This window comes from Phalacrocorax carbo, chromosome 13 (genome assembly GCF_963921805.1).
Source record: "Phalacrocorax carbo chromosome 13, bPhaCar2.1, whole genome shotgun sequence".
Classification (NCBI taxonomy): domain Eukaryota; kingdom Metazoa; phylum Chordata; class Aves; order Suliformes; family Phalacrocoracidae; genus Phalacrocorax; species Phalacrocorax carbo.
In genome coordinates, this window is record NC_087525.1 from 12,554,533 (window position 1) to 12,567,923 (window position 13,391).

Below are 13,391 nucleotides of genomic sequence, written 5' to 3' on the forward strand. Positions count from 1 at the left end.
GAATAGAGAGTTTTGGAATAGTCATCAAGAATAAGGAACCTTATGCAACTCTTCTCAGGTCTACACTAATGTATTCTTCTCTATAGAAGAAGAAAAAGCAGGTCAAAAAACCTGAAAGCATCGATTCCATTCAAAATAGGCAGGAGAAAAATATGGGAGAATCTTTTAGGGAAAGAGAGAAAGGTGACATACAAGCAAACCAGCTTCCCCATGTAAGAGGAGCACTTGGAGTGGGAAAAGAAACAGCTTCCAGGATTACCTGAACCAAAATGCCAAGCTGGAGGACTGTCTCCAGAGAAGAACCACCTCATTTATTTAAGGTACTTTATTGGAAATGAAGAGAACTAAGATTTCTACCCAAACCCATGTGGTGGGAGCTGCAGATGGGAGGAGCAGAGAGGTCACATCGGGGCAGTGACCGGCATCCGCAGAGCCGCAGGAGCGAGCAGCGGGGGCTCTCCCTCCCCGCACCACTGCCCATCCCTCTCCCGCCCAGCAGATACGCCCGGGGCAGATACTCTGGTCTCTGTTGGGAGCCACTCGGCCATTCCTACAAAATACCATTTCCAAGCTCTTTTCTGCTGCCTCCCCGTACCCCTGCCCCTTCCTCCCCTCCCCCAAATCCGCCAAGTTTTGTAAACATTTCACGAACTGCCTGCATGCATTCCTGCACTAAACTCTTGCTAACAACAGAAACCGTTATTACCCTTCACTGTTACGCTACATCCTGCACAAGGTCATTCTGCTTTTCTTCCTTGGTATCTTTGCTCCCAAAGGGAAAATGCATTAATGGCAAGGAGAAAACAGCTGCCTGCAAGCAGGTACAAGAACAAGAAAATGGTGTGTTAATTACCAGCTCTGATAATGCCAGTCTGAACAGCATTAAGAGCTGAAAAGCATTAGGAGCTGAAAAGCAAATTTGGATTAAAATACTAAACAATAATAATGGTTTTCAATCTCTAATATCTGGAATCTACAAACTGCTACTTCAGCCATTGTGGCTATTGTTATGGCAAAAGAAAAGACTTAAATAAAGCTTGGTGATGTGTTCCTCAGCTGCTCAGAAGACATTGAATAGTTCATTGTGATGATGGGTTGACAAAATATTGCGCTGGATTACAGTAAGAAAAGGCAAAGGACATATTCTTAGTGTTAACTAAGACCTACTTTATATGTTAGAAGAAAAGGATCACAAGCTCTTTATAACTTTACCTTTTGTTGCCATGATTACAACCCAACAACACTCCCAACAGCTTTTTTTTTTTTCAGGGGCTAATGCAATATGTGACTGAATGAACGGAAAGTGAAACACAGAACTGCACAAGGTTCCCTAAACTGTGATAATGCCAGTTTAGTGGAGCTGCCTTCCTCCTTGAAATAGCATATTTTTCCTGAACCACAAAGCATACCACCGTGGTGGTCCTATAAAACAAAACTTTCAGTGAACACAAGCAACGCTCTGACAACTCCTCAGCCATAGCACGGAGGCTCTGCTTACTCTGGATCGGTTAAAAGGGCTTATACTTATTTCTGCATTAATGGGATGTAAAGCAGGAGTGGAGTCATCTGTGGCTAAGCAGGCTTGAGTGCTCACTTTTGCTAAACTCCCACTATTTTGATGGAATCTGGCAAATAAGATAGTCAGCCTTTAAGCAAAACTAAGGTACCTTTTCTTTAAAAAAAGAGTTAGGCATTTAGAAAGGCTTCAATATATCTTTTATGATTTCCTATTATATTGCTACCAGGATCCTTCTCAGATGTTTCAAAGACTTTGTTCAAAATAAGACAGCACTAAATGTGTATGACCAGGGGGAAGAAAATGACACGCACTGGAAAATACCTTCCAACCCGGCTAAATACATTGGTTGTCTTCAAGTTCCTGAATTCAAATATGCTTTATGTATTTCCTAATTGTGGGATTGCATTAACTTACATATACCTATATACAGAAAATGACTAAAGACATTTAAAATTTAGTTTGAACAAACTAATCTCTCTCTTTCTGGTACCAAAAATCCCTTCAACTCAAAGCCCAGGAAAATGAGACTATCCTCCCTTGGGCACGAGTTTATGTGTGTAAAGTTAGTCCTAGAATTAGAATTTACTCTGAATTAACTGTGGAAAATCTCTACATTTCTTTCATGCAGGTTCATTAACTACTGGAAGACTTGAAATCATTTAAGATCAACGACCCCCATTTCACCTATAAACAATACATATCAGCTAAGGTATCGCTGGAAACTATAATAGCAAAAAGCAAAAAAGTAAAGAATAGTAAAAGAAACTCTAATTTCCACTGCTGGATGCAGAGCTGGGGGCTCAGCGAGGTCTATTACATGAACAAAATGGACCAGGATCCATTGAAATAACTTTAGCAAAAAATCCCTGCTTGGCGTTTTCCATTAACAGGCCTGATAGAAAACATTTTATGAGAGAGGTGCGAATCCTTGTTCCCATTGCTCAGATGCTAACAGCAACGTGGCGATGTGCTGCCATCAGCAGCAGGATCTCAGCCAGGCTAATAAGTGTTGTAGCTGGCAGGATTACTTACGTTTTGCAGCTGGACTCGGCTTTGTGCCATACACTCTGACTTTGCCATCATGCTGGAAGCATTTAGGCTGTAGGTCTTCCTATTCTGTGTTTCTTTCAGCTGTTCATGAATTTGCTTTGTTTGTTTCCTGCAGAGAGAAATAAAATTCATCTAAGGAAGAGCTAGTTTGATCTTCTGCTATAGCCATGATATTTTTATAGCCACGGTTCCCTTTGTTCAAAACTTCACCATATTGGATTAACCAGCTGAGCTAATTCACTATCGTCTAATATTTCAATGCAGTGGTCATTTTCTGGTGAGGCTTAAGGAGGGGAAAAAAAAGCTCTTCTGTTTAAATTATATTCTATTCTCAGATTACTATAATAGCACGCTAGTTGTTTTAGTGCATATTGTAAAATCATCTATTACATATTCAACAGTAGCTTGCAAGTAGGCCTGAATATTAAAAAAGCATTTTGCTCTGATGTGGAACAAAGATTTTGGCAAATACAGCAGGCATTAGCCCCTGTTGGCTATAAAAAGTGTTGAGGAATCAAAGATTTCTGCTAGTGGCTGATTAGACTTGACCTATAACATGGTATCTTGTATAGACCAGCTTTTGCTTACATGCTTAAACCTGGAAAAAAACCTTTAGTACGGTATCTGAGGCTGTGTTTTTGACATATTATGCTATGATCCGCTATGCCAGAGCTAGGAATACCACTCGATGAATCACTTGCAATATTCGGGAGATAACTACGCTGTTAACAAAGGCTTTCTGTTTCTGCCGCGCTATACTGGCCAACTGAGTTTTAAAGTTCTGTACATCATTGAGGATATGAGGCAGCAAACTTTATTTTAAATATTTTTTTTATCTCCTGCAAACAGATGTCTCAGCTGGGCAAAAACTGTTAGCAAAATATATTTAAGGTCTTTTATCAGTCTCCATTCTTTTGATAAACTACATTGTCTGAGAATATCAGTTTTAAAAGATCATGAGAAATAACTCCCCAACGCTATTTTAATTCTGTCTTTCTTCCTGTCTTTCCCTTCTTCCTTTTTCTCCCCAGAAGATGCATCTCCAGCAACGAACCTACAAAGGCCCTGGCAACTGCCCAGCAAGGTCAAGGACTCGTCCTTGTGTGCAGCAGCACTTTGTTATGCCACCAGCAGCTTTTGGCCAGCAATTGGAGTGGAGCCAAGTTTCAGAAGGAAGTGATTTCAGGGAAGTGTCGATAAGAAATAAAGGAAATATAGTCTTTCTATAGCAAAATTTGAAATTTTAGCAAAGAAGCTTCACGAACATTTTGAAAAATTTTCTGGTGATTTTGCTGCTGAAAGCCTTGTGACACCAAGTCTGACAGCATCTTACTTGACTCAGGCTGATGAATTTGACACCAAATGAAATATAAAAGTCATTTTACTGTCTTTCAAGTGCAGTCTATGTCTAGTGCAGGGAAGTGTAAGAAACCAGAGGAAAATTACTGACTGAAGTGATCAAGGGGGGAAATTGTGAGAAAGGACAGGTTCTCTCAAAATGAAAGAAAGCAGGGAGAAGTGTCACAGTTCAGATATTCAATTTTAACAATATCATTTTTAATACATTAAAATGGGATTTCCTCTGCCTTTGAGTCTCTTAGTTCTGATTCAGCATTGCACAATTTAAGCATTTGCTTAAATTGAACAAGCTGTAAGCACCTGCTTAAAGTAGGTATTTGTTATAGCATGTTTCCTGAATACAGGTCATAAACTATAATAAATCTTGGACTCGCTAAGTATCTCTTACGCTTTCTATTTACATCCTATTTTGAAACAGCATGGCAAATGAAAGGGAGTGAATTTACATTGTAAGCGAGTTATGGATATTAGTGGCATGTTTTAAGTATAGCTAGGAGCTCATAATTAGTAAGGTGTATCAATATGAGAGGGTGAGGAAATAATTTCTCAAGCACAAAAACATCTTGAACTCTTAAAATTCTCCCTTAGCCAAAACAACTTGTAAAGTTAATATCAGAATAATCTGACTAGATATATATAATCTGAAGGATTATAGTGTCAAATTAAATTAGTTAGTTGATACTGAAACATCTCTTTCAAAAACATTTTTTGATATCTCTACTCATTTTTGAAACCAATGACATTGAATAATTTAACTTGTAAAACATCAAAATTAACTCTTCAGCTTCTCATAAAATTCCAGGGGAAATTAATAAAAGCAACTCTAGAGTTTGCATGAATAATTATTTTATGACCAGCTAAATTACATAAACTGAGGAAATAAGCATACATAGCTGTGTGTCCTACTGGAAAGCCAGCCACGTGCGTGTTGGTCTCTCCATAATGGTTATGGAACATCCAGTCTGTTTTGATGACTGTTTTTGAGTGGAGATTTCATATAAAGTCTACAACACGACAGCAAAACACCATCACAGCATCAGACTTTGGGAATCTCTCCTATGCATACAATGTTCTTAGAATTTATTCAGGAAAATAACAAAACAAATTAAAAATTTTTGGAACTCTAGTTTATTTAGAAAACCTGAGTTCAGAGTTGTTTCTACATCTATAAACACATGTAAGTAAACTGGAATATTCAGCTCCACTGCTGCAATCTTTAACATTACAACTGAGATTCCTGAAGGTAATTAACTGGGAGAGACAATCTAATAATTAATTTCCTTTTATGATCATGCAACCTACCATTAATATTAGGTTTATGCATATTCATTTTGCCAAACTATAGCTTGCATAATTATAGAACTAGAAATATTAATAATTCAAAGTTACTCACCAATTAATATATTTATTTTATAATTTTTGATTTTAAATCAAATGGGCCTTATGTGTTCTACTTTAGAGATATTTGGCAATAAAGCATTGTTACCTCAGCAAGAAATAAAGTCACTAGCCATCTATAAAATCTAAGCCGTAAAGAGCAGCCCATTACTGTACTCTCCCTCTGTTGCTAACACTTACTGCACTTTCTTGATTACTGTAAGAGGAATAATTGGAAGGGCATAGAGTTTAATTGTAGTTCTAAACTTCCTTAGATTGAATTTACTTTAAAGAAGGACTTTTAATTTAACGGTACATAGGGAAGTACATATTTCTAGCAGCAGGTATCATACCATTGTCCCACTAAGAAAGTCAGGGTCAGTGTCTTCATGGAAACTTTTTTCTTAAAGGGTGCACCATGCAGAGTTGCTGCAGCTGTTAGCAATATTTTGCATTTTTGGTACATCAGATTAAGCCCAAGGATTATCTCCTGTGTAGGAGGAATGCTTTGATAACTCTTAAGCATGATCAAGATACACCTGCCTGATGAAGCTGCTCCTAAAAATCTGTTGACTAAAAGCTAACGTATCATAAGGGTTGAGGCACTTTAAATCTGTTGGGTTTTACACCCTTAAGACACTGGCCAGTGTCACAGTTACGATACTGTTTTATGTGGCCTCTATGCAACCCAGTCTAGACACTCTTATTTACTTCTTGGACAGTTTTCCAAATGGAGCCACAGCCAGGGCGTTAGGGATTGATTAGTATCCTACCATTACTGTGTTTCATATATTTGACAAGACCTCTTGACTGAACTGGAGGTGCTCATTTTCTCATCAGTCTTCAAAATTCTGGCATAAGCACACTGCAACTCTTCCCAGTAACTCCTAACTATCGTATTTCATAATGCGGATAAAAAAACCAAACCCAACACCTCCACCTCCTGCAGAGACATGAAGCGCTATTGCCTTGTGAAGCATTATTTCTACTCATTATTTTTAGACATAGCGCTCTGCACAACCTCATCCAAGTCATAGTATTTGGAAGGCTGTTCCAACCCAGCTCCCCACCACTCCCTACAACAGTGCAAAACCAAGAGGGGCACAGCTGAACAAGAGGGATATTTTATTCACACTATGCTCAGTTGTTGAGTGCACGTTCTTCCAACTGACAGTCCCATTCTGCCTTTTCTGAATCTCTCTTCATCAGCAAAAACTCCAAGCCTTCCCAGGAAGAACAGGAACACCTTATTCTCTCTTTCTTTCTTCTGCAGATCTAAAATGCATGACATTTCTAATGCAGTGGCAAAATGGCTGTCTGTGCTCACAATTTATACTACAACACAGGACTCTGCAGAGAGGCACTCTCCCGCCGCAGCAGCCTCCCAGCTCGCATCGCGGTCATACTCTAGGCCCAAAGAACAATTAAACAAAATCCCTCCACACATTAGAACAGGTAGGAGTGTTTAGCTGAAACATGAGTGAATTCAAATTGTCACTCAAATCACGTTTGGGGGACGAAAAAGATAAGAAAAGATCTGGTGACTTTCCAACTTTTTTTTTTTTTCCTGATAGAAATGTCAAAACATTTTATATCTTTTTAAATAAAGAGTAGTCCTTATCAGGTTTCCTACCCAATTAAATAAATTCTAAAAAGGGGGATTCAGATAAGCATCCAAACTTTTAAAAAGTGCAAACCTACACATTCTTGATAACCAGCCACCGTGACTAACCTCATGCAGGTACTATTTATATTGATATGTGTTCTCTCAGTAGCTCCAGCTGGAACAGGAATGAGGGATGACAACCATACAGAACATATTTATAGATATGGTGGCACTGACAAGCATGTCATGTAATTGCTGTGAGGTTTTTGCAAGTCAAATTACACACATAACAATAAATACTGTAAAATAATGTTTAGCTGGGAAGATACAGAATAGAGTGGAAAGTATTTAACTTGAAAAGAAATTAGTACAGATACCTGCACCGTACCTGGACAGTTCAATGTGCTTATGCATCACAGGTACTCAGGTATGCAACTACATCAGTGGTTTACAACTATTAGCTACCCGTTACGGATATCTGCAGAGAACTTGTCTCTCTATTTCTACCTTTACCTTTGTTCTCAGTGTACAGAAACAAAAGGGACACTCAGGGATATGAAATGAAATTCAAAAAGAAGATGGTATGTTTGACCTTTTATTTTCAAAAGAGGAAAGTGATTATTGCTTTGATAGTAAACAACACAAAATTATTATTGTCAAAAAAAAGAAGTGGAAAGGACACAATCTCTTCTCCCCTGATATCAGAAAATAGAAACAAGAACACATATTACTCCTGTTTACTTTTTCTTTCTTGTTTCACCTAGATAGTGTAGCCACGGGGAACTGTTCTAGCCCGTCCAGAGATAATGACAACTTCAAAAGGAAGGGAGAAATTGAAGAATTGTAAAGCCGTAAAAAGGACAGAAGCTAAATAACAAACACACTAGACGAAGGCTCTTACTTTGTTTTGAAGTAGAACGCTGCACAAAGCATGCCCACTACGACTATGCCAAAGACGATACAGGAAATAGACAGCACCTGGCGCTGGTACACTTCTTCACTCTCTGTGAACAGCAAAATTGAGAATTATGAAAGCATCAGAAAACAATACTTGCGAAAAGTGGATTTCAGCACATCATGGTTTCACTAATGATGGACAGATACAAGAGATACAAGGTCTGGATTGGCTAATTCTTCAACAGGATGGATGCTTCTCTGAACCTCTCATCTCTAGATGTATATAAGGTTCATAGAGTCATGGCCCCTAGGAAAGCTCTAGAAAATGGTTCCAATACACACTGAGAGATACATAGTAATAAAAATCAGGATAGTTTTATATTTCCTCTGCCCAACATGCTATTTTTTAGCTTTTTTAGAAAGCTTCTACTGTCAATAGGATAAAGAGTCCTACAATTGTGGAATTTTTCTGGCTTGAAGGAAGACCCATCAGAGCTCTCACAAGGTCTTCAAGATTCAGAGCTCTTTTTTAGCGACCCAAAAAATGTAAGGTTTTTTTTTTTTATTGAATGGTGATTACAGTGCCTTACTCCGATAGCATTCCCCGTACTTGAAGCTTATGCAAAAGGTACCACAGTAAAAAATTAATTCAACTTGGATGGAAACCAACAACTCCTATGCTACAATGCACCAGATATTGCTTTCATGGGAGTCTATTTTTTAAAAGAAACTTCCTTAATAAATCTTATAATCTTCTAATTAATTTTAAAACAGGAACAGAATGAAAGTTAAAGCGAAAGAAAATAAGCTAAGGGAAAACACTCGTTCGTGAGAGCAGGCAGAAGCTGATAGGCAACTGGGGTTTCACACACTGACTTCATCAACAGCTCCTTAAGTGCTGCATTTTATTTTTACTATTTCAACTACTTTTCTAGTCCAAAGTGCTAATTTGCTAAACAGATTGTTATTTTTTAAGATCAGTTTCTCTAAACATGCAACATATAAACCAGTATATTTATTCATATATTTTAGGTAGACAACCAACGTGTAGGCTTATCAAAGCACAGTACAAGCTCTGCACACTGGTAAACCTACGTTTCTTTTCTAGGTTGGAGATCTTCAGTGCAGACCCACCCACCAATATGAATACCAGACACGTATGTCAAGTAGGTGACAGCAACTCTAAGTTCCAGGTTCATAAGTCTCAGGTTCGTAAGAAGAAAATACTGTATGACATCATCAAGGTGAATCTAGGCAAATATTGAAAAAAATCTACACCTAACTGGAACTTGAGTCAGATACTATCTGGTGTTACAATTACTGAGGACTATGTGCAATATCTTAATCAGTATTCATTATTAATTTCTCAAGAATTAATATCACAGTGCTGTTACTGAACATTTGGAATCTTAAATACAGTTGTCTCTTGTAAAAGTCCCAGTCCCTTTTCATAAGCTATTTCAAATAACATTACAAGTACCAAATCTTTATTTCTTAATTACTTATTTTCTTGCTTGAAGAAATTCGCAGTGATTCAAAAGCCATTTCTGAAGTGCAAAATGTCCTTAGTTACTGTTGACTTTTTTCTCTCATTTAATTTTGAAATTCTAAAAGCTGTACTTTAAAAAATTTATCTTAAAATTAAAAGAAGCAAATACAGTAACTTACACTTTTTACATGTCTAAAATATATCTGGAAAGGTTGTAATTCAATAGGGAATCCTGGTAATGTAGCAGTAAAGGTTATTCCTGTAGAGCTTTAGGCCTGTTCCTCATCGGCACGTTTAAAATGTGGATCTAGACAGCAAATCCTCATTGGCAATGAACTAAAAGTGTGGGAGTTTAATGACTTTTTTTTTGTTTCATTTGTTTTCACTAGCCTTTATCCACCTTCCACTTCCACTGCTGCATAAAAAAGGACTAGTCCTACAAGTTTTGAATTCTTATGCTGAGGTGGATCACACTGCAAATAGTTCAAGAACTGATCAGTTCAGGAATTCTTAATCTATTCCGCTTGAATACCAATTTCAACACCTACTGCCTAAGACTACAACTAAAACATACATCGGAACTGTAATGTCACTCAAACATTGCATGTAATTAAAAAAAATCTATTAAAAGAAATTGATTTAAGTAATGTGTGTAAACAGGCTTAATTTTGCTCTTCTTTCAACCTAAGTCCTCACTAAATGCTTCCTTTCTTTTTTTTCCTTTGGTTTTTGTTTTTTTGTTTTTGTTTTTTTTTTTTGAGAAGCAGTGAGTTTAATGCAGTTATGGTCTTCTGTCAGTCCTGAATAGCTATCACTGTCTTGTTAAAGATGCTTTAGAATACGTCTTACCAAGATAAAAGCACTTCAGAGACTGGACAATATTATCTTGCTCAAACAACTATGTGAAGATTTAAGTCTCTTGTGTAGTCAGATTAATCCCTGTCACTAGCTTTCAACACATGCTGATCAATGCTTTCCTTCCTTTTTGTTTATTTTGCACAATGCATATTTAAAGAACTACTTATTGATTAACTTTACTCCATTTCTTAGACACCTTTGTTCATTTTTTTTTATATCCTTTAAATCTGTATTCATGTATTGGACTCCACCATTTTTTGTCTCCAACATCTTAAAATGTAATCAGTTCAGTGTTCTTCCATTCTCTAATCTTCCACATTGGCATTTCAAAAAAACACAGCTTCTTACTGATAGAAATGTAATCTGTCTCTCTGTGCAAACTTTGAAGGTCTCCTCATTGTTGCCTTGACTTAACCTCACAATTCCCCTAAACACATATGGCACAGCTGAGATCCCCTCTAGCCAAGGTGTACCCTACAGGACCTTTACATAAGGCAGAAGGCTACAGCTGAGTACTGCAAAGCACTTTTGCTCTCACAGAACAGAAAGCTACAGAAATTAAATGTGTAAAAAGGAAAAGAACTGAAAATTCCTTCTCCTCAGTTGAAGATGTGCATCAACCTTTGCATACAAGTATTTACATCCTGAAACAAACTTCCGAAGGTTATGCGAAGTGCGACTGAAATTATGGTAAGTCTCTCTCTATTCACATAGATTCATATTCATATATCCCTTATGAAGTAGATCACCTTAATTACATTCTACTGAAATAAATACTTTAGGGAGAGGATCCCCCATCTAATGAGCAGCCAAGAAAATACTTCTGCTAAAACCCAAAATATAAACTGCCATGGATATTCCTGGATAATCCAGCTGAGGAGTTAAGACTACAGAACATTAATTCCACCCAGCATTCAAATTACACAAACTACATAACCTACACCAACAGAAATACAACCACAGAACTGGAAAATAACATAGTAAACTGTCTAGCTGCAGACTATTTTGTTTAACAAAAATTATGGAAAGAAAGACCTTCCCAGAACACAAAGACGAGACAAACTCACGTGGGACATGAAGCCTGCTGAAAGGCTGGGTTCCCACAGACAAGTCCCCGTTCACTGTGTGTGCTGTTACATGTGTCGTCCATTTTTATTTATGCTAGTGATTCTTTCTTATTCTCATTCCAACTACAAAATTGTCTTTCTCCCTTCCTTTCCGTCACATCGCCCCACTGAACATCAGCATGTCGTGCCTTAAGTAAGTGCTCCTTTTTCTAAGGTTATCTCACACGCTACCATTATGACACATAAAATGACTACTGGTGACCCACAGAAGCAAAGTTTCTTCCAGGACTCACATCACAATCACGTTTCACCTGTCCGTTACTATAAAAAAATGTATGTGCCATATTCCAGGTACTAGGGTCTTAGGTTTTTTAAATGTCTTGCTCTTTAAAATTTACTCTTAAAGGCTGTCATCTGTCTGCTTTATGCATGTGGAAAGACCCACTGAAGCACACGTATAAGTCTTTAGAGGATTAAAAAGTGTAGGGTAGACACTTTTTTTTTTTCATGTTTGTTACTTCTAAAGGATATGGTAAGTTTTGTTGTTTAAATAAGCTGAAACTTGCCTCTGTGACTTTATCAGAAAAGGAAGAACACTGGTACAAGGTCCTTGAGAAACAACCATGTGTGTTTCTATTACTGAGAAAAAATTATTTAGTTAATTAAAACTGATTATGTTAGGCTTTGTTAGCACCTAAATCCACAATATAATTACCAGCCATAATCACTCGATCCTTTAGTTCTATTATGCGTTTTCTGAATTCATTGAAATATCTTTGAAAGGTATTTCAAATATGAAGAGGAGCATTGTGCATGTGGCCTAAGCAAAATGATAACAAAACCAAAAGAGGAGCTTTCCCCCTTGCAGTGCTTATTTCAATGGCTCTTGAATAAAATCTCAATATGGTCACAAGCATCACAGAGCATAATTACTGAATCTTCAAACAGAGCTAGCTGAGAAATTATGACATTTACCATACAAATGCATTACTTAAGCTTTGTTCTGTAAAGAAAAAAAAAAAAAGAATACATGTGCAGATTCATTTTTCTGCTGAAGTTTTTACTCCCAGCGCAAAAAGCACCACAAACCCTAACAGCACTCAGCAGTCCCTTACCTTCCGCACTCCCCTCCCCTAACGGACGTGCTCTGCATTGCTGCGTGTAACAGCATGCTATAGAACAAATACGGAAAGCCCAGTATCTTGTCATTGGTGTGTACGACAATTCCTTCCCACGTGCTTTCTCCCATTGATAAACATCAATGAAAGCTTTATGAAAATAATTTTGTGACTTGTTTTTCACCTGATAATTTAGAGATTTTGTTCTTTACCCTTTTCTCAATCCCTGCCATGAAAGAGTCAGCAGAAGCAGCGTGGCCTAACGGAGACAACATAAAACCAGCTTTTCCTCAATAAATTACAAGACAGCATGAAAGCAGGTTTGCTTTTTGTCCCCGTGCAAAAACTCAGCCGTGCAGGTGTAGCGAAGTGGGCGCTGCCACCTCTGCTGTCACCTCATCGCCACACACATTTTTCATTTCTGTTCGTTCCCGGCCACGCGTTTCCTCCAGGCCTCTTTGCACACCACATTGCCCTGCGACGTCCTGCAGAACCAGAGCCTCGCTGCCGAGACGAACCTCAACAGTCTCATTTGCCACTCACGCTCGTATGTGTGTCCTGCATCCTCAAAGCCCCGTGCACAACAACAGAGGAGGAGTACATGGAAACCCCACACACAACGTCAAAATTTCCAATAAAAGACGGATTCCTCTCAGTTAAAAGGCAAGAAAGTAGTTAAAGTGTATTTCTCAATATACTTAGATTGATGTGTGACAAGTGCTGAACTATATAAGGCATTCTAAATTTAATTCATGAAGAGAATAAAAAAAGCCTGCGTGTTCCACAAAATCTGTGATTGCCTCAGCATCAGACTTCCAACCCTCTCAAGAGTTTTCTCTGTTCTTTCACTTGCAAAAACCCACCGTACAGATTCACTGCCATATGCTGCGGCTTGTGCTGAGGCAGAACGATTTAACAGTTTTGAAATGCTACAAGCCACAGTTCACAAATTTCTTCTTTGACCTTGGGTAAGTCAAGATCCTTGTTCTTTCTGTAACCATGAGGATAATATTGCCTTTTCCACTTCAGCGAGTAACGTGATAATATTTAA

The 13,391-nt window shown here is 37.9% G+C and overlaps 1 protein-coding gene across 3 annotated transcripts in view; it reads right to left on the minus strand.

Moving 5' to 3' along the window:
* The window catches only part of NRG3 (neuregulin 3), a 417,497-nt gene that overhangs the window by 23,775 nt on the left and 380,331 nt on the right, over positions 1-13,391 (minus strand). For all 3 annotated transcript variants that reach the window (XM_064464850.1, XM_064464849.1, XM_064464847.1), the window contains 2 exons: positions 7,813-7,915; positions 2,552-2,678 (listed from right to left, as the gene is read on the minus strand). In XM_064464850.1, coding sequence (XP_064320920.1) covers positions 2,552-2,678; positions 7,813-7,915 — 230 coding nt within the window. The remainder of the gene's footprint in view (positions 1-2,551; positions 2,679-7,812; positions 7,916-13,391) is intronic.